This window comes from Ruditapes philippinarum, unplaced genomic scaffold, assembly GCF_026571515.1.
Source record: "Ruditapes philippinarum isolate M1 unplaced genomic scaffold, ASM2657151v2 ctg2901_1_1_1_1, whole genome shotgun sequence".
NCBI lineage: Eukaryota > Metazoa > Mollusca > Bivalvia > Venerida > Veneridae > Ruditapes > Ruditapes philippinarum.
Genome location: NW_026854182.1, coordinates 34,021 through 60,000, shown reverse-complemented (window position 1 = coordinate 60,000; position 25,980 = coordinate 34,021). Strand labels below are relative to the sequence as shown.

The window sequence follows — 25,980 nt, the reverse complement described above, 5'->3', positions numbered from 1 at the left end:
AACATTGTATAAAAATGGTTTGTGTTAACATGGAAAAGTTTTAAGGGCTTTGAACTTAGAATGAAAAAAATAATTTGTGCAAACAAATTTGGAACTAAATATTATAACATTTGAAATTTTGGCTGCATGCGGGGGCATCCGTGGCATGATGACACATTTCTAGTTCTCAAATGCAATCTTGTTGTATTTGGTGTGCAGGTTCTGGATGTTTCGGACACCTTTTAAGTCCTGATCAGTTTCAATAAGATTTATTTAGCTTTGTTCAAAGAATTTTAACATCTTGAATGCTGGCATATTTTTCCCAAATGATAAATTTCACAATTTAATTTTTGACCCATATTGAAAAGAAAATTTAAAAGACACAGTTATCCCAAATTTACCATGTGGCATTTTCCCAAAATATAGGAAGAAATCCTGGTATAATTCATAATTGCTGCATGATCTTCTATGTAGGTAAGTATGAAAACAATTTTCAAGAAAATAATTTGTATTGCTTAACACTGTATATTTATGAATAGTACAATATTGAACTAGTGTTTTCTATTTAATAGGTTCGTCAGTATAGGAATGATATTTTTCACTCAAGCGATATGGAATTAGAAGAAAGTGAGGCAAATTCTTATATTGACGATATGATAAAAGTTTTACAAGATGGTAAGGAGCTATTACAACGATCAGATGCCCAGATAGCCGTGAAGAAACTTGAAGATGTAAGTTAAATAATGAATTATTTCAGTTTGAAATCTTTATGGAGTTTACTTATGATTTAAGATAACAAGCCTCTAAATTTAGGACAAAGTTTAGGTAACAAAGTTTGAACTGGTAAATTATAGTCAAATTCAAAAGAAAATTTCCTTAAGTTAATTGATAAAGTCACATAAAAATACATATGTACCTTTAAACTGTTAAAATATAAAGAAAATATATCTAATTGATTTGTACAAAGTAACTTACAAAATCCAGAATTTCTAAAATCAGAAAAGCTTCTAAAATCTGAACAATTTAAAACTTGAAATAAACAAAAGTAAGAAAATAAAAGGCTGATAGCCAGATACCTATACCAAACACCCTGTTATAAAAGAAGAATTAAGAAGTCCACTTAAACCTGTGAGAGTTAAAATAACTTAAAGAGCAATTCAGATAAATTTGAAATAAAGTTTGACCTTAAACGAGTATATAATATGTTGTGAAGAAAATATTATAACTATTATAAATCCGTTAGCTACATTTTTTTCTCTGAAAGAAAATATAACAAAAATATTTTTCATCAGCTGAAGAAGAAAGACTTCATTATTACAACTGAAGGGTTTGAAGAAATTCTGAGACAAATCAAGGAAGAAATGGAAAATGCTCCAACTAAAGAAGAATATGAGGAGCTCAAAAATAAACTTGAAACACAGATGTCCAAACTGAAAGAGGTAAATCTTCAAGTTTCAATTGTTTGTTTCCAGTTAATATACCAGTATATGTGTTACTTACATACATGATTTTAAGAGAACTAATTTGTGTATGGCAGACCAGTATTATTAGCTTGTCAAGGCACGCAATAAGGTTAGCAATCGTTATGAATTCATGATGCCAGTTGTTTGTTGTTACAAGGGATGATAAAAATTTAACCGGGCTTAATAGAAAATAATTTTTTTTTTTTTTTTTTATTCCCTCGTCATGGGTATGTGGGGGTCGAGGGCATCCCCCTCCATACCTTACAAAGATTTTATTTATCATATTATATATACACATGTATCAAATATTTGTTGATTTAGTAACAATTATTGATTATTGTCATTGAGTATTAATCACAACTTCACATTTCCACAATAATATATACAAATGTACATACACAAAATAATATACAAACAAAATCACAAGGGAAATAAAAGAAGAGAAAAAAAGGAAAGGTAGCTCATAGATTGAACAGAGAAAACATTATGTTGTTGTTTCTTATACTCAAACTTTTAACAAAAAGCAATGGCTGTATATTAATAAATTATAAATTTACATTACTCTAAAAAGAATTAAATGATTTTTTGAACAATTGTCCAATTCATTATGTTATCTTTTGTATTTGTTGCACATGCATCAATAATTGAAGAGGCTAATTTAAAGCTTCTAATTAATCCATCTATATTTGGTAAAATATTTTTTCTCCTACATAAATAAACATATTTCTTTATCTCTAGACATAGGATATTGTACTTTGACTGGCTCTTTTTTGTATAACCTAATATAAAAGTTTTACAATCAATATCAAATAAAGCATCATGATTCCTAACAATTTTAATAATTTCTGTAATCAATATTTTGACAAATGAGCATTCCCAAAATAGGTGTAACAATGTTTCATGTTCTGATTTACAAAAAGTACACATACTTGTAACAGATAAATTCATTTTCAAAAGAAGATAATTAGTAGCTAATATTCTATGTGTTAGTCTTGTCTGAAACCATTGCAAGTGAGAATCATTGGTAATGTCAAAAACCCAACTATGTATTTTATTCCAGTCAGATTGACTTAATTGAAAGCAAGTGCTCCATTTAGTCTGACAAGTTGGAATATCATCATTTTTGTGCCCCCACGTTAGTGGCGGGAATTTAGATTTACCCTTGTCCGTCCGTCCGTCCTTCCGTCCGTCTGTCCGTTCACTTTTGTGTCGCACGTAACTCAAAAAGTATTTGACCTAGAGTCATGAAACTTTACAGGAATGTTGATCAGCATGTGTAGTTGTGCACCTGGGTATTTTGGTCTGGATATTTTTAGTATTTTCAGAGTTATTGCCCTTGACTTAGTAAAATTTTGCAATTTTCAACTTGTGTTGCATGTAACTCAAAAAGTATTTGACCTAGAGTCATGAAACTTTACAGGAATGTTGATCAGCATGTGTAGTTGTGCACCTGGGTATTTTGGTCTGGATATTTTTAGTATTTTCAGAGTTATTGCCCTTGACTTAGTAAAATTTTGCAATTTTCAACTTGTGTCGCATGTAACTCCAAAAGTATTTGACCTAGAGTCATGAAACTTTACAGGAATGTTGATCAGCATGTGTAGTTGTGCACCTGGGTATTTTGGTCTGGATATTTTTAGTATTGTCAGAGTTATTGCCCTTGACTTAGTAAAATTTGGCAATTTTCAACTTGTGTCGCATGTAACTACAAAAGTATTTGACCTACAGTCATGAAACTTTACAGGAATGTTGATCAGCATGTGTAGTTGTGCACCTGGGTATTTTGGTCTGAATATTTTTAGTATTTTCAGAGTTATTGCCCTTGACTTAGTAAAATTTGGCAATTTTCAACTTGTGTCGCATGTAACTCAAAAAGTATTTGACCTAGAGTCATGAAACTTTACAGGAATGTTGATCAGCATGTGTAGTTGTGCACCTGGGTATTTTCGTCTGGATATTTTTAGTATTTTCAGAGTTATTGCCCTTGACTTAGTAAAATTTTGCAATTTTTAACTTGTGTCGCACATAACTCAAAAAGTATTTGACCTAGAGTCATGAAACTTTACAGGAATGTTGATCAGCATGTGTAGTTGTGCACCTGGGTATTTTCGTCTGGATATTTTTAGTATTTTCAGAGTTATTGCCCTTGACTTAGTAAAATTTGGCAATTTTCAACATGTGTCGCACATAACTCAAAAAGTATTTGACGTAGAGTCATGTAACTTTACAGGAATATTGATCAGCATGTGCAGTTGTGCACCAGGTATTTTCGTCTGGATTTATTTAGTATTTTTAGAGTTATTGCCCTTCACGTAGAAAATTTTTGCAATTTTCAACTTGTGTCGCAAGTTTCTCAAAAAGGATTTGACATAGTCAATAAACCTTATAGGCAGGTTGCTCAGCATATTTTAGATTTGCACCTGGGGTTTGGCTTGTGGATTTATCCAGTATTTGTAGAGTTATTTCCCTTGACTTAGTAAAAAGATTGACAGAACAGTGTCGCGGTGGGGGCACCCGTGTCCTATGGACACATTTCTAGTTTATGTATATATTGTACATGTCTGATGTACCTTTAACACAAAGTAGTATAGGCTTTAAATACACTTCTGTATTTCTTGACAGCACTTGTAATTAATTCATAGTAAATGAAGTTTACTTTAATGCCTAATCTTGCTTCCAATTCATTCCTTTCAAGGAAAATACCATTCACATTCATAATATCTTTGATAAACCTTATACCTTTATCATACCATGTCTTTATAAAAATAGGTTTTCTATCCATCAAAATATATTGGTTATAGAACAGAGGCATTTCTAACAACATTTCCATAGAAATAATCGGTGTTTTTTCTACAAATTCTACATAAGCACCTAAAACAATTCTTTCCAAAATGAATTTTTCAAAATATTAAATATATATGCTGTATATAACTTTCCACAATTAAATAGCTTCCTAATATCTAAAAAGTTTTCTAAAATAGTGTAACATTTATCACATTCCAGGGCACTCGTTTGGCCATTTTTGGGGCCGAATATCGGCCCCATTCCCCTCTCAAAATCATATGATGGTTGTTATATCGGGTCTCACGACAAAAATAAACTCATTAGAAACTGAAAATGCTACCCTCAGAAAGGATATCGTAAGTCTTGAAAAGAGAGTACAAACTCTCGAAACTCAACGTGAAGCCGACGACCAGTACAGTAAACGTAATTTTCTTAGAATTTCTGGTGTTGAGGAAAGTACAGGAGAAAATCCAGATTCCCTCGTGATGAACATTTGTAACACCCTTAAGACTGGTCTGAGTCTTGATGATATTGACCGGTGCCATAGAGTAGGTAAACCTAAAGAAAACGGATCACGAGACATACTTGTAAAATTTATTTCTTACAGAACCCGCCAGAAGCTATACATTAAACGAACCGATCTAAAAAAAACCGAGCATGGATTACGCGGCACATACATTAACGAGCATCTGACCCAGAAACGTTCCAAATTGCTTTTTGAAGCCAGAAAACTAGCAGGTAATGGAAAGGTCCTAGGTGCATGGTCAGCGGACGGTACGATACTCGTCAAGATATTATCATCGGGCGCAAATCCAAGTGATGACAATCCTTGTACTGAACTTATCCGCATTAAAACTAGCGACGACTTAGCAGCTTTTCACTGATAGTTACAAACTTTTGTTAAACAGTGTACTATACGTAGTATATCGTAGTAACTAGTATATACCGCCTGTGACTTTCTCATACCTGATAACTATTGAAGCATATCACTTTAGAAAAGTGTCCACCTAATTATATCATTGTATGCTTCATACTGTACTATGCTGTCAATATTCACTTATTATAATTAGTAAACAGTTTTACTTTTGGTAATGCGTTGATATATCCTTGTTTATAAACATGCGAGAAACAAGATTGTAAATGTTAATTCTTTAACAGAATTTAAAACACCTTGCAATGTATGTGTTATGAATGTTTACTAAAATATTTTTCACCACTGTTAATATTCACTGATCAAAGAAAAACACACTTGTATATTAAACTTGAACATTCATATAAGTATCTTAGTTTAATACTGCGAAAATTATCGCAGATATGTAAACTTCATCTTCCTATTATAAATAAATATTTAAAATTTACAACTTGAGCTATAGGAAACCTAATTTATTGATACTTTTTTGCGTGATTTTACTATTTCTTGCTACAGTTAAACTTATACGAGTTGTTTTTGCTAGCATCATACATTACTTAAATGATATTTGATAGTGTTGTATGTCATTAATGTGTGACAACATGTTACTTTAATTGATGCTATTAGATGGTGTATTATTAAAATACATGTACAAGTATTTATAAGTATGCTCTAAGTTAAATATGTAAATATAACCGTCACCTCTCCCATCGTCAGACTGGCCAAGAGGCTGACTCGGTGTAATTTGTCCTGGCTGTGGAAACGTACTTTTCTATACTTGTACTGTTATATATTTATTTATACGCCTTTGACGCGGCTTAGAGAAGTCTGTTTACTGGTGTTATGTACATAAATGTATGATTAATAATATCGTATTTTTTGTTGTAGCTGCCTCTTTTTTGTAAGTGTATGCATACTAAAAATATTTATATTTATGCAATTTCAACTTGATGTTATAAAGCCTGATATCATTTGTGTAACAGACAAATATAATTACAGGAAAACATTATACTTTGCACGTGCGTGCATATCAATACTGGTGTACATGTATTTACATAAAATCTGGTGACAGGATCAGTGGCTAAACTTCACACTATATATTTTTGCACCAAAAGATGTAGTTGCGGATCTCAAATTATTTAATGCTTTACAAGACAAATAATTATTGACAGCTTATTGAAATCTCCCTTTTTCTACTTATTTTGTTCATTACATACATATTAAATTATTTAATAGTTTACAAGACAAATAATTAATTACAATTTATTGAGATCTCCCTTTTTATACTCATTTTGTTCATAACATACACATAAATTATTTAATGGTTTACAAAACAAATAATTATTGACAATTTATTGAGATCTCCTTTTTTCTACTTATTTTGTTCATTACATACATATTAAATTATTCAATGGTTTTCAAGACAAATAATTATTGACAATTTATTGAGATCTTTTGTTCATTACATTTATATACGCTTTCTTTCCAATTATTTATTATTAAAATATAACTGCACATTAATAACTTTAAAATGAATCTCTTAGTTCTTTTGTCATATTATTCTATCTCACACGAATCACACTTACACATTATGACTTATTTTAATTTTCTTTTTTACTTTTTCTTTTTTTACTTCTCAAAGACCGACTTGATTTATCCTTTACTCTCGAAAGTTATTTCACTGTCCATTATTTACATAAATGAACTTTGTGTGATGACTGGTGTGTCTTGTATGTGTTTTGAACAAGGTATAACATGAAGATGAAACCATTGGCCAAACCAGTCATCATAAATTCTTTCAAACTTAACTCACATTGGCGATTCTATGTAATATTTATAGTTCTTATATACCTACACCTATCAATACTATCTTCCATGTCGATAATGCAATCTCTACTCACTCATCAGAACGAAATATTAAACTGTGCATTCAGATTCAAACACACACATCCTATGTCTGCAATTCACCACAGAAATGTCACATTCTCATATGTTATATTGTCTCTGCTAATAAGCATCCAATGTTCACTCTTAGGATTTCTCATGTGTTTGATATGCCTTTCTGGTGATGTGCATCCTAATCCTGGACCAGACTTTTCTAGATCAAATTCAAGTAGTTCCCTTTCTTCCAAATCCAGCATAGCCTTGACAGATATTTCCTCTTATTTTTCTTTTATGCACTACAATGTTCAGAGCATTAAACATAAACTAGATACGCTCTTTGCCGAATTTAAGGACTTTGATATCCTCTCTTTCTCTGAAACATGGCTAGATAGTTCTACACCAAACAGTGATTTAATTTTTTAAGGCTTTCATGAACCAGAAAGGAAAGATCGGTTAGGGGGCAGTCACGGAGGAGTGTTGTTGTATGTAAAAAGCTACTATCGTTATTTGCGTCGTCATGACTTGGAAATTCAAGGAGTTGAGTGCATTTGGGTTGAAATTGTTAGCAAGACAAAACGCTTTCTCTATGGTACTTACTACCGCCCCACCTAACACTTCTACTCTACAACACTCCTTAATCGAAGATTCCATTAATCTTGCTGTTGATTCCGGTATACCAAACATCATAATCACGGGAGACTTCAACATTAACATGCTTAATTCTACTGCCTCTAGAAAATTAATCTCACTTAGTCAGCAACTTTCTCTTACTCAACTTATTTCAGAGCCAACCCACTTTACTGAAAGCTCCAACTCACTAATTGATATTATTCTCACATCGAATCCTTTATTCATATACACTGTTGGTGTTGGTGAGCCTTGTCTAGACCAACCTGTCCGCTATCACTGTCCTGTTTTTGGCCTGATAAATTTTAATAAACCAAATACTCACACTTATACAAGGCATATATGGCTGTTTGACAAAGGCAACTATCAACAACTTAGAGAACTTGCAGCTTCAACAAATTGGCACCAATTTAAAGACCAAAGCATAGATATATACGCACACAAAATCACAGAAGCCATAATAGATATATCAAAAATAAGTATTCCTAACAGAAACGTAACCATTAGACCAAATGACCCACCCTGGTTTCCTCCTAATTTAAAAATACTTATCAGACAAAGACGTAGATATTACAAAAAAGCCAAACGCACCAACACAGAACACGATTGGTTGCAATTTAGGACACTTCGCAACAATATTGTATCAAAAATAAACATTTCTAAAGCAAATCATATACAAAATCTCGCAAATAATCTTAAGACATCACAGCAAAACACAAAATCATGGTGGTCCTGCCTGAAATCATTTATAAAACCCTGTTCCTCTTCCTCTATTCCTCCTCTGCAAAATGGTGATATTTTAGCTGAAGACGAAAAGACAAAAGCAGACATACTGAACGACTTTTTTATTGACCAAACACTTTTAAATGAACCAGAGCAAACTGCTGCGATTTTCCAGCAAAATGAACCTTGTACATCAAATATGGAATCCTTTTCTATAACACCCGATGAAATTTCACTTGTCCTAAAACACCTACCATTAGGTAAAGCAGCAGGTCCAGACGGTATAAATAATAGAATTCTTGTAGAGTTGTATAATGAGCTTTCTACTCCTTTAGCTGATTTGTTTAATGAATCTCTATGTTCTTCGGTTTTTCCCATATGTTGGAAAAGAAGCGTTTGTTTCGCCTATATTCAAATCTGGTGACCGGTCTATTCCTGGAAACTATCGCCCTATATCTCTTCTTTCTACAATTGGTAAAGTTTTCGAAAGAATTGTTTTCAAACACACCTTCAACTACCTCCACTCCAACAACATTCTAACGCCTTTGCAGTCAGGCTTCATACCTGGTGACTCAACAACAAACCAGCTAACATATCTGTACAATTTCTTTACTGAAGCAATTGACGCAGGAAAGGAAGTTCGTGCCGTATTCTGTGATGTTAGTAAAGCATTCGACAGGGTGTGGCATAAAGGCCTATTGTTTAAACTTAAATGTATAGGCATCAATGGAAACTTGCTTTCATGGTTCTCATCCTATCTCCATGGCCGCAGGCAATGCGTTGTTATACCTGGCGCACATTCTAAATGGAGCACTGTTAAAGCAGGAGTACCTCAAGGATCTATTTTGGGAGACCTCTTTTGTTCTTAACGTATATAAACGACATTGTTATCGATATACAAGCTAATATTCGCCTATTTGCTGATGACACGAGTCTATATTTAATTGTAGATGATCCTACCTCTGCTGCTACCACTCTTAACTCTGATCTCTCTACTATCCCGACTGGCCAAAACCTGGTTGGTAAAGTTCAACCCGAAAAAAACAGAATCTCTTATCTTGACTCGCAAACTGGCAACCAAGTCCATCCGCCCTTAGAGATGAATGGTGAGACTATTCAAGAAGTTACTCATCATAAACATCTTGGTGTATTTTTCTCTTCTGATCTCAGATGGAATATTCATATAAACTATATAATTGAGAAAGCCTACAAGCGTATCAATGTAATGCGAAAGTTGAAATTTATCCTTGATCGTCATTCACTGGAAAAAATTTATATGTCTTTCATTCGTCCTCTTTTAGAATACGGTGATATTAACTTTGATAACTGTACATCTCAAGAGAAGGAAACAATCGAAAAGGTTCAGTACGAGGCAGCTCGTATTGTAACGGGTGCAACCAAACTTGTCTCAATTTCCAAACTTATGTCCGAGGTAGGGTGGGAATCCCTTGAATCTCGTCGTAACCAACACAAACTTGTTCTTTTTTATAAAATGACCAAAAATCTTGCCCCTCCTTATCTTTCTGAAATGCTTCAAGTTTCCACCAATGAACAATCATATAACTTACGAAATCAAAACTATTACAGGGCTCCTAGAGCTCGTACCACGCTATATTATAATTCCTTCTTGCCATCCACAACTCGAGCCTTTAACAGTCTTCAAAGTGACGTCCGCAACTCTCCAACATTATCGTCATTCAAAAAGAGTATATCTCCTAACATTCAAAAGCCACCGAAATATTTTTACTATGGCAAAAGAAAACTCCAGATTTTCCACACACGTCTGAGGACCAACTGTAGCTCTTTGGCTGAAGACCTTTTTTCTAAGAATATCATACCTTCGCCTCTTTGCGTCTGTGGACAAAGGGAAACAACTCGTCATTTTTTTCTCGACTGTCCTCTTTATAAAAACATAAGACCTCAGTTGATAAACTGTATAAGCACATTCTGTCATGTTTCACTAAAAACCATCCTGTTTGGTAACACAACACTTACAGACTCAGATAATGAGAAAATATTCCTTGCAGTTCATAAATATATTGAAAAATCGAATCGCTTTGACTCTCCAATAATTTTCAACTATCATTAAGGGTTAAATCACAGGTCATTTTTTCTGTTTTTTTTTTCTCCTTCTTTTTCTATCTCATTCTTCTTTCTATCTGAACTTATCAAACTATTATCATTATTAGTCTTATTTTGCTTTTCTTTAAATAATTGATATATCTTATATTTATTTATTCATTTTCGATGCAAGTTGTAACACATCAGCCTTCTAAGTCAACAAACGACAATTTATTTCGCCTTATTTCGCACATATATGTATTGTACATTGGGAAAAGACTTCAATAAGCATTAGGTTGCTTCCAGTCTAATCCTTTTCTTGTTTTGATTGTAAATATCATGTATGTAAATATGCTTATGTGAGAAAGAATAAAATATGTTTAAACCAAAATCATATGCTTTTTACCCCTATTTCAGTAGAAAATTCCCCTAAAAAAATTGTAGTGTTAGTGTTTGATATTTAACAAAAAAGTGATGTTTTGATTTCATAAAATATATTTCTATTTAACTTTCAATGGATTGAAAACTAAAATACAGTTGTCAACAACGCTGTGTGTTAAAACTGAAAGTAGCAGGAAGTGAGAAATGTACAAGGGAGGTAACTCTCGTAAAATTATTGACAAAATTAATGTGGCAGATAATCATCGTAGGAGTTTACCTTATATTCAATTTGTTTAGAGAATAGACATACATTGTCATATTCTACTAGTAAATAAACAAAACTAAATTTAATTTAATGTCTGTCAATTGTTGTTGGAAAAAACGTATTTCTCTTGCAGTTTTGTACTTAAATATTTTCGTACCAAATATTTTTGTAACCAGTTTTACAGTTACAGACAATTTCCTCTGAAACCAAAACCTTTCTTAGAAAAAGCATAAAACTTTCTTGTTTATTTTTATTTAATTCTTATTTCAATTCACATTGTTATAATTGTTTCAATCTAAAGAACAAGCAGATATATGTAGAAAATAGATTAAAAACTGACCAGTGCAGATTGCAAAAATAGTGTGATACATTTTTAACTTTAAAAATAAAGAATACATTAATGACTATAATAGGAAATAGTTTTGCTGTGTTTCCATAACTTAGGTACAACATACCCTTGCCTAGGAAAGTCTGCCTTTCCAGGGCTTGTTGCACTGATTCAATTTTTTGTGTACAAGTTTTTTTTTTAAAACAACAACAACAAAAACAACTGTCAATTTTAATTTTTTATCATAAACAAAATGCATTATGCTTGTTATAGATTTTACCTTACGTTTTTCAGAATTTGCATTTTACCCCTCACTTTAGAATTTGAGGGGCCAAAAACATATTTATGGAGCTCTGATTGATGTCTGAGTCAGTCAAGTGCAATAAGAAAGCAGTAAAGAAAACAATGAGATAGTTTATTTCAAGAAAAACTTCATGTTATATGTTTTATTGGTTAGGTCTATAGTAATAAATATACTAGCTATTGTAAGTAATGGTAGGAAATTGTGCCAAGAGTAAGTGTAAAACCTAAATTTAAAGAACTCATATATGGCTTAAAATTCCCCTTTTTGTCTTAAAATGACGCAAAATTCCCCTTCCTGAGGGTATTGGTACCTGTCCCCAAAAGTTGTCTAGTGCCCTGCATTCAGATGATACAATTCTTCTTAACCATGAAAGTTTTAAACTTTTCATGTAAGCACATACATCAATCATTTTTAGACCACCATTTACATATTCTTTCACCAATACAGAAGATTAAATCTTTGGTGTATCTTGCCACACAAAATCATAAAACATATTACTTATTTCCTTTAACATCTGAGAATTTGGATTTGGAAGTGATATAAACAAGTTAGTTAATAAAGGAAGTAACAGTGACTTTACAACAGTCATCATTAGATATAAAAAAATCAATATAAAAATAATATAATAATATAAAAATCATCATTAGATATAAAAGTTATGCTGTTAAAAGCATGTAGAACAATTTTATGTATGGTATAACCTTAAAATTTGACGTTTAATGACGTCACAAGCGTATTGTATTATATGGAGCAATTTTTATATTTTCAGTAAATACATAGCTAACATCCACCGTCTAACACAAAATTTCCTCACAGACCTAACAACACAAAGTATTTCTTACTCAAAACTGCATAAAAACCAGCAATTTAAAAGAAAGAATAATTTTAATGCTCCCTGAAAAATTTTGGGGGAGCATATAGTCGTCGGGTTGTCCGTCCGTCCGTACGTACGTAAGTACGTACGTACCGTGTCCGGCCCATAACTTTGTTATTTGAAGTCGGATTTTAAAACTATTTTACAGAAATGATCACCATATTAAGACGACGTGTCACGCGCAACATTTGGGTCGCTACCTTGAAGGTCAAGGTCACAGCATGACCTTGCAGCAAAATACGTACGTACGTACGTCCATCGTGTCCGGCCCATAACTATGTTATTTGAAGTCTGATTTTAAAAATATTTCACAGAAATGATCACCATTTTTTCGCAACCTTGAAGGTCAAGGTCACAGCATGACCTTGCAGCAAAATCGTGTCCGGTACATAACTTCATTATTTGAAGTCGGATTTTAAAAATATTTCACAGAAATGATTACCATATTGAGACGACGTGTCGCGCGCAACATTTGGGTCGCTACCTTGAAGGTCAAGGTCACAGCATGACCTTGCAGCAAAATTGTGTCCGGCTTATTATTTTGTTATTTGAAGTTGGATTTTAAAACTTTTTCACAGAAATGATCACCATATTGAGACGACGTGTCGCGCGCAACATTTGGGTCGCTACCTTGAAGGTCAAGGTCACAGCATGACCTTGCAGCAAAATCGTGTCCGGTCCATAACTATGTTATTTGAAGTCGGATTTTAAAAATAATTCACAGAAATGATCACCATATGGACACGATGTGTCGCGCGCAACATCTGGGTCGTTTCCTTGAAGGTCAAGGTCACAGCATGACCTTGCAGCAAAATTATGTCCGGTCCATAACTTCATTATTAAAAGTCGGATTTTAAAACTTCTTCACAGAAATATTCACCATATTGAGACGATGTGTCGCGTGCAACATTTGGGTCGCTACCTTGAAGGTCAAGGTCACAGCATGACCTTGCAGCAAAATCGTGTACGGCACATAACTTTGTTATTTGAAGTCGGATTTTAAAAATATATCATAGAAATGATCACCATATTGAGATGATGTGTCGCACGCAACATCTGGGTCGCTTCCTTGAAGGTCAAGGTCACAGCATGACCTTGCAGCAAAATCGTGTACGGCACATAACTTCATTATTTGAAGTCGGATTTTACAATTATTTCACAGAAATGATCACCACAATGAGATATTGTGTCGCGAGCAACATTTGGGTCGCTACCTTGAAGGTCACTGCATGACCTTGCAGGAAAATCGTGTCCGGCCCATAACTTTGTTACTGGAAGTGGGATTTAACAACTATTTCACAGAGATGATCACCATATTGAATCGACGTGCTGCATGCAACATTTGGGTCCCTACCTTGAAGGTCAAGGTCACAGCATGACCTTGCAGCAAAATCATGTCCGGCGCATTACTTTGTTATTTGAAGTCCGACTTTACAACTATTTCTCAAAAATGATCACCATATTGAGACAATGTGTTGTGCACAATATTTTGGTTGTTTTTACACTTTGAACTTTGTCTGTGCACAACAAGAGGTATACCTTCCTGTGTCCAAAACCTATTTGGGGAGCATCACCCGGTTCAACCGGCTCTTGTTTAATGTAGGCATTAAGCGAATTACAGTCCATTTAAAGTTTACATTCGTCAATAGAAATATGAGGTTACAATCACAAATTTGGCGGATGAATATCTGTTTTACCCAAAGAAAAATGTTCGACTATTTCCGTAAAGCTTAATCAATGAAAATGCTATTTTTAGCTATGTCGATTACCGAATACTCCAGAGCGTAGTACACAAATAAATCTGAATGTCGAGTAATGGAATATATACATGTCGGACTGTTTTGGCGAGAAGATTTTTCGCTAAATTATTTTCATCAGTGTTTAACAACAGGTTTATCGTGAACAAAATACCTCAAATTAATAAGGATTACAAATACGAAATGAAAATTCTCAATTTTAGAATTACAATATATTTGTTTTTATTCACGCTACATACGTATTACTTCACTGTGGTGCAGAGGTAGCGCGCTCGTTTAGGGCGTGAGAGGCCTAAGGTTAAAATCCTTGTCGAGGCAACATTTTTTTTTGAAGTGTCTTTTTTAAGGAAGTAGCTACGATATGCAAGGATAAAGTGTGGCTGTAATAAAAAATGAAAAATTTTTGATGCAACTCTAGGCATGCAAAATTCCATATGTATCAATCACAAACTGTAAAACGAGTCGCTGCGTAAGATGAATAATAGTAGTTAAAAATAAACTTATACAGGAAAGATCAGAAAATACCACAGAGCATGCAGCCCTTTGATTTCATTCAGGAAGTAGGCCCATGCATGTTCCACAGATCTTTGATGCAAGCAGAACCACTGGGTATATACTCTAAAGATTTGAACCATCTGATATTCTGTTTTATATTTTTAAAAGGCCTTTTTCCAAGTAAATTTTGACTGCAAGAAAATTGTGACTTATTTTTGAAACAGGCTTGTTTTCGAGACAGCTTATTATCAGAATTTTTAGGATATATCTCTGTAAAAGTCATTATCATACTGTTTCGTAATTGTCATAAAGACTTACTGTAATAGTTGATAATTACCTAAAAAAAACTCGCACATGCAGTAATGAATTATAATATATCTAAGGAAATAATTTTGCTGAATGATAATGTATCATACATACGAGAAAATAATTAGATAATACAACTCGGAAAAGAATTCTAATTATTTGACAGGTTGCACAGGTGCAAACCCGGGTAATAGTATGGTGAATGTCGGGGGTAAATATTTTCGTAACAGTTTTCACAGCAATAACTTATCACAGCCTCTTGATATTTGGTATACAGCATTAACACGTGGTCTTATAATGTGGGAGTTAATTTCAGATATGTCCCTTATCCATTTCCTGTTTGCCGACTTAGATAAATTTTCAACATTTATGGTCAGTGGAAGGAAATTGTCGTAACAGTTTCCTCAGCAACTACTAATCACATCTCTTGATATTTGGTATACAGCATTAACACGTGGTCCCATAAGGTTGGATTCGAATTCAGGTCTGTTGCTTATCCACTTCCTGTTTGCCAACTTTGTTAAATTTTCGAAATTAATGGTCAATGGTAGGAAATTGTCTTATCAGTTTTCTAAGCAAGTACCTATCACAGCTTCATGATATTTGGTATAAAGCATAAAGTCATAGTCCTAGAACCTGTGATTTGATTTCCGATCTGTCGCTTATCCACTTCCTGTTTTCCGACCTAGTTAAATCATACATGCCATAATTTTTAGACTCATTTCCGGGACACTTTTCATTTGGAGGTGGGGCATTGATCAGCAAACGTATTTTTTTATTTATTTTATTTTAAATTTACATAGTGGCATACAACCTATATTACAGGTATTTACAACTTGCAAATGTCATGACACTATAAACAAGACAAAATGTCAATAATTATTAACATTTTTTCTATCTTTTTAAAAGTATTTATGCGTCGTAAATTCTATCAGTATCATAATTAGGGATGGGTACCACCAATTTTTTTGTACCGCGGTATATCGCGGTATTTCACCTGTGTACCGCGGTATGTACCACGGTATTATGAAGACACTTTTTAATGTTTAACTTATGCAAACTAAGACCAACTGCCATAAGAATGTTTAAACATTTTGATAAAACACAATACATTTTAGAAAAAACAGATTAATATCTTTTTATTTCTTTCAACTAACATCTGTCTACCTGACTGGAAAATAATAAATAAAAGAAAGAAGAAAATAACCTTATTGTCTTGATAATATTTTCAACAAAATCTAAAACAGAAAAATGGCAATTCCCATTGGATTTTTGACCGTGGTGAATTCGTCCCTATGACGGTATGAGCTGTTTACAAGTTGGGCTATGTCTAAATGCTTTACGTTTTGTTATTGTCGCCACTCGTCAATACGTCAACATGTTTACTAGCCTTAGACTGAGCACTAACATGGGTGTCCCCTTTTAATGCATTTAAATGAAGAATGATATATAGAAATTATAAAAATGTCGGCGGATGAAATGTATTTACACTACATAATAAATATGAAAAACAACCGGGAAACGATCCGACCTTTCCGCGACTAATTATTCGTTAGAGTATTATACTGTGCATTTACTGCTGCTCTAAAAAGACTTGGAATTCCACTTTAATTTAGGTTGAAAGTTGAAACACAGATTACAGGGTAAATAATAAGGGTGTAACGGTTTACCGGTATACCGATATATTGCAATATGAAAAAAAAAATTTCGAACCGCGGTACGATTTTTGGAAAACCGGTATTTTATAAAAATCATAATTTTCAATTAATTGCCTTCTAATTTTGTACAAATTTCACATAAAATCTTTAATTGGCAAATTTTGTTGGCGCCAACGTAAGATAAAAGTATCCGACAACTAGTACACTTAAAAGTCAATAAGCGGCCGCATAATTTACATAAGCGGCCCAGATGTGAAAGGTTACACGCAAACTAGTTTTTGTTTATCAAATTGTGTGACACTACTTTCTATTTATTCCTTAAATTTTTATTAAGTTTCTACTAAATATATATAATATAATAATAATATATAAATGTTACTCCATCTTTACATCAAAACATATACACGACAATACGTATTGCAATATATTGCAATACGCTTCAGCAAAATGGCAATATATTGCAATACGGTTTTTGCTGTATTGTTACACCCCTAGTAAATAACGTCCGAATCTTACAAAAATATTATGTAAAATTATATATATTAAAAAACCGGTATTCCTAGGGGTCGTACCGGTACGTACCGCGTCTGAACGAAACCGCGGTATACCGGTAATACCGCACATCCCTAATCATAATAGAATAAAGCTATGTTAAATAAAGGACAATTAGCCATGTCGTTTACCTCAAACATTCACTGAATCCTGTATATTTCATCACCTCATATTTAGGGTTAATTTTCACAGTGTTTGACCACTTATATCTGCCTGCAGGCGGATTAAATTTATGCTGGCCAATTGTTAAGTAATAGTTATAGTACACGAAACAAGTTAGTTACAAGGATATAACGCTGGCTGGGGCGACATCAAGGGTCGTTTTGCTAAAAAAATGTCGAGTACATTAGGCCAAGACAATTTTTTTTTTGCAGAAACATCCCGAGATGTCTCCCCAGCCTGTGTTATAACACCGTTACTAACGAGTTTCATATACTATAACTGTTTTATCGCAATGCCAGGCATAATGTTTTCTTTTTTTGTAAAACTATGAATGTTTTATCGCAATGGTATAATGTTTTCTTTTTGTGTCGCCTCTACGGAGTAGTGGCGACATATAGGGATCACTTCTCTGTCGTCTGTCTGTCCGTCTGTCTGTCTGTCCGTCCGTCCGTCCGTCCGTCACTTTTTTGGACTACTGCTCATAAACTACTGGTGCAATTACATCCAAACTTTACAGGAATGATCAGTACCAAGTTTAGTTGTGCATATTGTCAGCATTTTCCGGTTCAATGATTTTTGTCAGAGTTATGGCCCTTTAATAATTTTTAATTTTAAAGTTTGTCCGGACTACTTCTCTTATACCACTAATGCAATTTCAATAAAACTTTACAGGATTGTTCTGTAGCTCAAGTCCTTGCGCATATTGCACGGGTTTTCTGGTTGAATGATTTTTGGCCGAGTTATGGCCCTTTGACAAAAAGGTGTTTTTTTCTGTCGTTGCCAGATACACAAAAGCTTGTCCGGACTACTCCTCATAAACTACTGGTGCAATTTCATCCAAACTTTACAGGAATGATCAGTACCCAGTGTAGTTGTGCATATTGTCAGCATTTTCCGGTTCAATGATTTTTGTCAGAGTTATGGCCCTTTAATAATTTTTATTTATAAAGTTTGTCCGGACTACTCTTAATCAAGGGAAATGTATTGATGTGGATAAAAAGTTTTCTTTGCAATAGAAGACAGTGTGTATCAATTAAAGGTAGTATGTCATTGTGGAAAGCAGTGGATAGTGGAGTGCCGCAAGGTAGTGTGTTGGGGCCGGTACTTTTTATTATGTATGTGAATGATATCACAGATAATGTCAAATCAAGCATTAAAATATTTGCTGATGATACAAAATTGTATACACCAACTAGCAAGTCGGATGTCCTCCAAAATGATATTGACTCAATTATGAACTGGGCAGTAAAATGGGAAATGAACTTTAATGTTGATAAATGTAAGGTGATGCATTATGGTCATGCAAATCCTCAAAAACAGTATGTTATGAATAACAAGACTTTATCGGATACTCAAGAAGAATGTGATCTAGGAGTTATTTTTGAAAAAGATCTTAAATTTAGCAAACATATCTCTACAAAGATTAATAAGGCGAATAGTATTTTAGGCCTTATTAACCGATCTTGTGAATTTTTAGATGAATACACCTTTGTGAAATTGTATACAGCTTTGATTCGTCCTCATGTTGAATTTGCAAATGTTGTGTGGAATCCATATTTAATAGAAAATATATCAAGTCTAGAAAAACTTCAACAAAGAGCAACAAAACTAGTTTCATCATTAAAAGATCTGACATATATTGACCGTCTTAAAAAGCTTAAACTGCCAAGTCTAATACATTGCAGATTAAGACTGGGGACATGATTCAGACTTTCAAAATAGTAAAAGGCTTAGATGACTGTGTTTTTGAAATTTTTTTTAGTTATTCGGCATCAACAAGGGGACATAATTTAAAACTAGAAATGCCTCGTAGTAGAACAACTCATTGCCTACATCAGTTTTCAAGACGTGTAATTAAAACATGGAATAATTTGCCAAAAAAACTTGTAGTAGACTCAAAAAGTGTTCATGAATTTAAAATAAAACTAGACCAACACTGGACCGGAGACACTCCATATAAAGTTTAAAATGTTTATTAAAAAATTATGCTGTTATAATTGTATAGCAGAGTGAACAGAAGTAGATAAAAGTATATATAATTAAACATAGAAGTGATGAGAGCAATAAGAAGAAGTACTGAAAGATTGTCAAAAGAAGAGGGGCTTAAAAAGGGCTTGGCCCTTCCATCAGAGCCCAAAATCATCCTACAGGTATCCTACAGGTATACCAGACTAATGCAATTTCAATGAAACTTTACAGGATTGATCTGTAGCTCAAATCCTTGCGCATATTGCACGGGTTTTCCGGTTGAATGATTTTTGGCCGAGTTATGGCCCTTTGATAAAAAGGTCTTTTTTTCTGTGTGTTGCCAGATACGCAAAAGCTTGTCCGGACTACTCCTCATAAACTACTGGTGCAATTTTATCCAAACTTTACAGGAATGATCAGTACCAAGTCTAGTTGTGCACTGTCCGTCTGTCTGTCTGTCTGTCACAAAATTTGTCCCAACATGAAATTGGCCATCATGAGGCGACACATGTGATTACTGATCGCTCTTGTTTTGTAATAGAAATAAATAAATAAATTGTTAGCTACATGACAGTTATTCATGATAAGGCAGTTTTTAGCTCACCTGTCACAAAGTGACAGGGAGAGCTTTTTGTAATCACTTTTCGTCCGGCGTCTGAGTCTGTCCCTCCGTAAACTTTTACTTTAAATGACATCTCCTCATAAACCAATAAGCCTATTTCATCCAAACTTTACAGGAATGTTCCTTTGGTGGTCAGCTTTGAAAATTGTTCAAAGAATTTAATTCCATGCAGAACTCTGGTTGCCATGGCAACCGAAAGAAAAAACTTTAGATATCTTCTTTTAAAAACCCAAAGAGCTAGAGCTTAGATATTTGGCATGAAACATCTTCTAGTGAGTGTCTACCAAGTTTGTTCAAATAAAAGCCCTGGGGTCAAAATTGGCCCCGCCCCAGAGTGTCATTGATTTTCCCAATATCCATATAGTAAAAACTTAAAAAGTCTTCTTTTGAATAACTCAAAAAGCTAGAGCTAACATATTTAGCATGAAACATGTTCTAATGGGTATCTATCAAGTTTGTTCAAATAAAAGTCTTGGGGTCAAAATTTGCCCCGCCCCAGGGGGTCATTGATTTTCCCTATGTGCATATAGTAAAAACTTAAAAAATCTTCTGTTAAAGAACCCAAACAACTAGTCTAAGAGCAAAGATATTTAGCATGAAACATGTTCTAATGGGTGTCTACCAAGCTTGTTCAAATAATAGCCCTGGGGTCAACATTGGCCCGCCCCTGGGGTCATTGATTTTCCCTATATGCATATAGTAAAAACTTTAAAAAAATCTCTTTTAAAGAACCGAAAGAGCTAGAGCTAAGATTTTTAGCATGAAACATCTTCTAATGAGTGTCTACCAAGTTTGTTTAAATATAAGTCCTGGGGGTCAAAATTGGCCCCGCCCCAGGGGGTCATTGATTTTCCTTATATGTGTATAGCAAAAACTTAAAAAATCTTCTTTAGAAAAACCCAAATAGCTAGAGTTTAAATATAAAGCATGAAACATCTTCTATTAAGTGTTTACAAATTTTGTTCAAATAAAAGCCCTGGGGTCAAAATTAGCCCTGTCCCGGAGGTCATTGATTTTCCTTATATGTGTATAAGCAAAAACTTAAAAATCTGCTTTGAAAAAAACCCAAATAGCTAGAGTTTAGATATTAAGCATGAAACATCTTCTAGTATGTGTCTACAAAGGTTATTCAAATTAAAGCCCTGGGGTCAAAACTGGCCCGGCCCCAGGGGTGTCATTGTTTTTAACTATATGTGTACAGTAAAAACTTAAAAAATCTTCTTTGAAAAAACCCAATGAGCTAGAGTTTAGATGTTTAGCATGAAACATCTTCTTATGGATGTCTACAAAGTTTGTTCAAATAAAAGCCCTGGGGTTTAAACTGGCCCTGCATTGGGGTGGCCTATATACAGGTGAGCAACCTCAGGGCCATCATGGCCCTCTTGTTATCCCCCGCCGATGGAATCAGGAGGGGGATATAGTTTTGGCGTTGTCCTTCCGTCCGTCCGTCCAAATTTTGTTTCCGGAGTATTTCTCTGCAACTTATGGCTGGAATTCAACAAAACTTTATGGGAATGTTGATCAGCATGTGAAGTTGTGCACCTGGGTATTTTCGTCTGGATATTTTTAGTATTTTTAGAGTTATTGCCCTTGACTCAGTAAAATTTTGTCCGAATTTCGTTTCCGGAGTAGTTCTCTGCAACTAATGGCTGGAATTCAACGAAACTTTATGGGAATGTTGATCAGCATGTGAAGTTGTGCACCTGGGTATTTTCATCTGGATATTTTTAGTATTTTTAGAGTTATTGTCCTCGACTTAGTAAAATTTTGTAATTTTCAACTTGTGTCGCATGTAACTCAAAAAGTATTTGACCTAGAGTCATGAAACTTTACAGGAATGTTGATCAGTATGTGTAGTTGTGCACCTGGGTATTTTCGTCTGGATATTTTTAGTATTTTTAGAGTTATTGCCCTTGACTTAGTAAAATTTTGTAATTTTCAACTTGTGTCGCTTGTAACTCAAAAAGTATTTGACCTAGAGTCATGAAACTTTACAGGAATGTTGATCAGTATGTGTAGTTGTGCACCTGGGTATTTTGGTCCGGATATTTATAGTATTTTTTAGAGTTATTGCCCTTGACTCAGTAAAATTTTGTCCGAATTTCGTTTCCGGAGTAGTTCTCTGCAACTAATGGCTGGAATTCAACGAAACTTTATGGGAATGTTGATCAGCATGTGAAGTTGTGCACCTGGGTATGTTCGTCTGGATTTTTTTTAGTATTTTTAGAGTTATTGCCCTTTGACTTAGTAAAATTTTGTAATTTTCAACTTGTGTCGCATGTAACTCAAAAAGTATTTGACCTAGAGTCATGAAACTTTACAGGAATGTTGATCAGTATGTGTAGTTGTGCACCTGGGTATTTTCGTCTGGATATTTTTAGTATTTTTAGAGTTATTGCCCTTGACTTAGTAAAATTTTGTAATTTTCAATCATAATCATCAGTCACAGGGCCAGAAAAGGAGTTTCAAAAATGCAAAATTAAAAAAATCTTGTCTGACAGTACAAGGCCTAGAGCTTTGATATTTGGTATATGATATAACATATAGGTCCTCTACCAAAATTGTTCAAATTTTAGCCCTGGGGTCAAAATTGGCCCCACTCCAGGGGGTCATAGATTTTCCTTCTTCTTGTTTGAAGGTACAAGGCTTCAAGTTCAAAGAATATTACAGTTTATGCCATGATTAATATATAAATAAAGCCTTATGTCTTCAGTTGTTGTGTTAATAATAACCAGTGCTCGGCGGGGATATAAATTCAACGAATTTGCTTGTTTCAAGTTGTTTTCGCTGCCGAAAAAAAAGATATACAAGATACATCCAATGTTAGAGGCGGATTGTAAACTGTTACCAATATTGATTCAAGATTAAAGGATTTTTTTTCAGTGGAAATAATGCATTCAGCAGATGTACCTTCTTGATTAAATGGGAGTAACTGTCATTTCAGCAATTATCTTTGTTTATATTTTTCATTGTATTTATTTATTTTATTTTATTGATTCCATTTTTTTGCTACTGGGAATGTTCGTTACCGCACTGCCCCATTTGAGCCTCTGTGAAAAAAACTACATTGATATAATATTACAAGGTGCGAAAAAACCATTATATATCAGTCAAGTTGTTTTCCTATCTGAAGCAATGATAAAACTGTACTGTTATATATCAATATAGTTTTAAAATGCTCATTGAAGTGTACTGAGTATAATGTGTTAGTAAGAACAAAGGAAAAGTTCCGAATCATGCGATGATTACAGTTTATGACACCTTCGCTCAAGGGGGTAAACAATTAATCTTTTAATTTGATCAAAATTATTGCCGATACTTGTTTGTTGGAAGGGGCACATAGATATACCAATCAAAGGATTAGTGTCACCCTTGCAATGCTGTAAGGGTATAAACGTTCGTAATAAGCGTTTTAGAATAGTTTATAAAATCTTGACAGTACGATTATTATGTATATAAAAATGTAAAATTTTTGGCTACAAAGTAGATTATGGCCAAATTTTTTATCTTGCAACTACTTATCACAGCCTCTTGATATTTGGTATACAACATTAACACGTGGTCCCATATTGTGGGATTAAATTTCAGGCCTGTCGCTCATCCATTTCCTGTTTGCCAACTTAGTTTAAGTTTCGACATTTATGGTCAACGGTAGGAAATTTTCGTAACAGTTTTCTCAGCAACTACTTATCGCAGCCTCTTGATATTTTGTATACAGCATAACCACATAGCTCCATACTGTAGGGAGCGATTTGAGGTCTGTTGCTTAACCACTTCCTGTTAAAGGTCTCAATGGTCAATGGTTGAAAATTTAATAACATTACAACATCATGATATTTGGTATACAAATGCAATCGGCCTCTTCTGTCTTTGACCCATTTTATGAAAATATATATACCACATATCCCATTTTGAATGTTATCGTTAAACTGTTGACAAAATTTTACCGTAAAACATCATTTCGTTAAATGCACTCACCTCCAGATTGTAAAATGAAAAAAATGAAGAAAATGTTCAGGTTAACAATAAATACTGATCTATTTTTAATGAATCATGAATGAAAACACCCTAATATTTCAAGCTAAAGTTTAAATCAATATTCTTCCATCATATGTATTATATAATTGATCAATTATAATTTTTTGGGACAACAAATAAATACAAATATCAAAGCCAAGGCACTTTATTAGTTTCCCTCTTTGTTTGATATGAACCAGAATTCCATGGTCACAGGTTGTGATATTTGTCCTGTACTATCATATGGTAAGAATTTGCAGGTCAGTTACAAACCTGAAAGATCTATAAAATTATGATAAAAGTATCTCAATCAATAATAAACTAATGTTATCTGAACTCGGTACACCAGGAGGTGCTTCAGCCTCTGTATCATAGAGAGATACTGTCTCTGAAGCAATGTTGGTAGTCACCTACAGGTTTAACGGGAGGGACTTTAAAGATTTACCCTTCGTATGTCAATCCACAAAAACATGATCCCATGCTAATGCAAAAAGTACTGAAAATGTTCATTTGAAACTTAAGAGATGACTAGATGTCAATCTGGAGATTAATATAATGTTTTTGTCTTTCTATAATGTTGAAAAATTTGGTTGCTATGGCAAAAAATAGAATGAAAAGTATGGTGAATATGGTATGAAAATATTTTCATGAAACTTGAAATATGGCAATACAGCCTTATAAATATTTATCATTGATAATAAAATTATGTACATGTATGATTGCACCAAAAAAATGTCAAAATGTAAAATTCTTTGTAGAGAAATTGTCCATTGCAATAAGATTGATTTTCAATGAAGGAAATTTGATGTTCTTGAGATAATTATTGGACCCTTGTATGTTGAACAGAGTGACTAAAACTAAACATATTACTGTATAAAATAGAAATGATTGAAAATTACTGAATAAAACCCAATTATTTGTATGATAATTTATGTTGTAGGAGATAAAAAGACTCCAAGTAGAAGATTCTCCACAACAAAAACAGCTAGAATATGAAAAGGCTAAATCAGGTATGTTATAATTATAGAAATAAAAAGTATAAATCAGGTATGTTATATAGAATAATTATAAAAAGGCTAAATCATGTATGTTATATAGAATATGAAAATGCTAAATCAGTTTTATTATATAGAATATGTAAAGGCTAAATCAGGTATTGTAAATAGAATATGTAAAGCCTAAATCCGGTATGTTTTATAGAATAAGAAAAGGCTTAATCAGGTATGTTTTATACAATATGATAAGACTAAATCTGGTATGTTGTATACAATATGAAAAGGCTAAATCAGGTATTTTGTATAGAATATAAAAAGTCAAAATCAGGTATTTTTTTAAAGGATATGAAAAAGCTAAATCAGGTTTGTTGTATAGAATATGAAAAGGCTTAATCAGGTATTTTGTATAGAATATGAGAAGGCTAAATCAGATATGTGGTATACAATATGAAAAGGCTAAATCAAGTATGTTGTATACAATATGAAAAGGCTAAATCATTAGTATTTTGTATAGAATATGAAAAGTTCTAAATCAGATATTGTGTATAAAATATGAGAAGGCTAAATCTTGTATGTTGTATAACAGTGACTCTCTGTTGACTAGCTTGCAGGCTGACTGATTTTTGTGCCCCACTTAGTGGCGGGCAATTAGATTTTACCCTTGTCTGTCCTTCTGTCTGTCTGTCCTTCCCCATCCGTCTGTCCTTCCGTCCGTCAGTTCTCGTTTTGTGTCGCAAATCGTAACTCAAAAAAAGTATTTTGACCTAGAGTCATGAGACTTTAACAGGAATATTTATCAGCATGTGTATTGTTGTGCACCTGGGTATTTTTGTCTGGATTTATTTAGTATTTTTAAAGTTATTGC

The 25,980-nt window shown here is 33.5% G+C and overlaps 1 protein-coding gene across 1 annotated transcript in view; it reads left to right on the top strand.

Annotated features, from left to right (window-relative positions):
- LOC132739288 (uncharacterized protein CXorf38 homolog) overlaps positions 1-25,210 on the top strand; it is a 52,681-nt gene extending 27,471 nt beyond the window's left edge. The window contains exons 2-4 of the mRNA XM_060726964.1: positions 552-710; positions 1,272-1,418; positions 25,061-25,210. Of these exons, the coding sequence (XP_060582947.1) occupies positions 552-710; positions 1,272-1,418; positions 25,061-25,141 (387 nt within the window). The 3' untranslated portion in view covers positions 25,142-25,210. The remainder of the gene's footprint in view (positions 1-551; positions 711-1,271; positions 1,419-25,060) is intronic.
- The last annotated feature ends 770 nt before the right edge of the window (positions 25,211-25,980 follow it).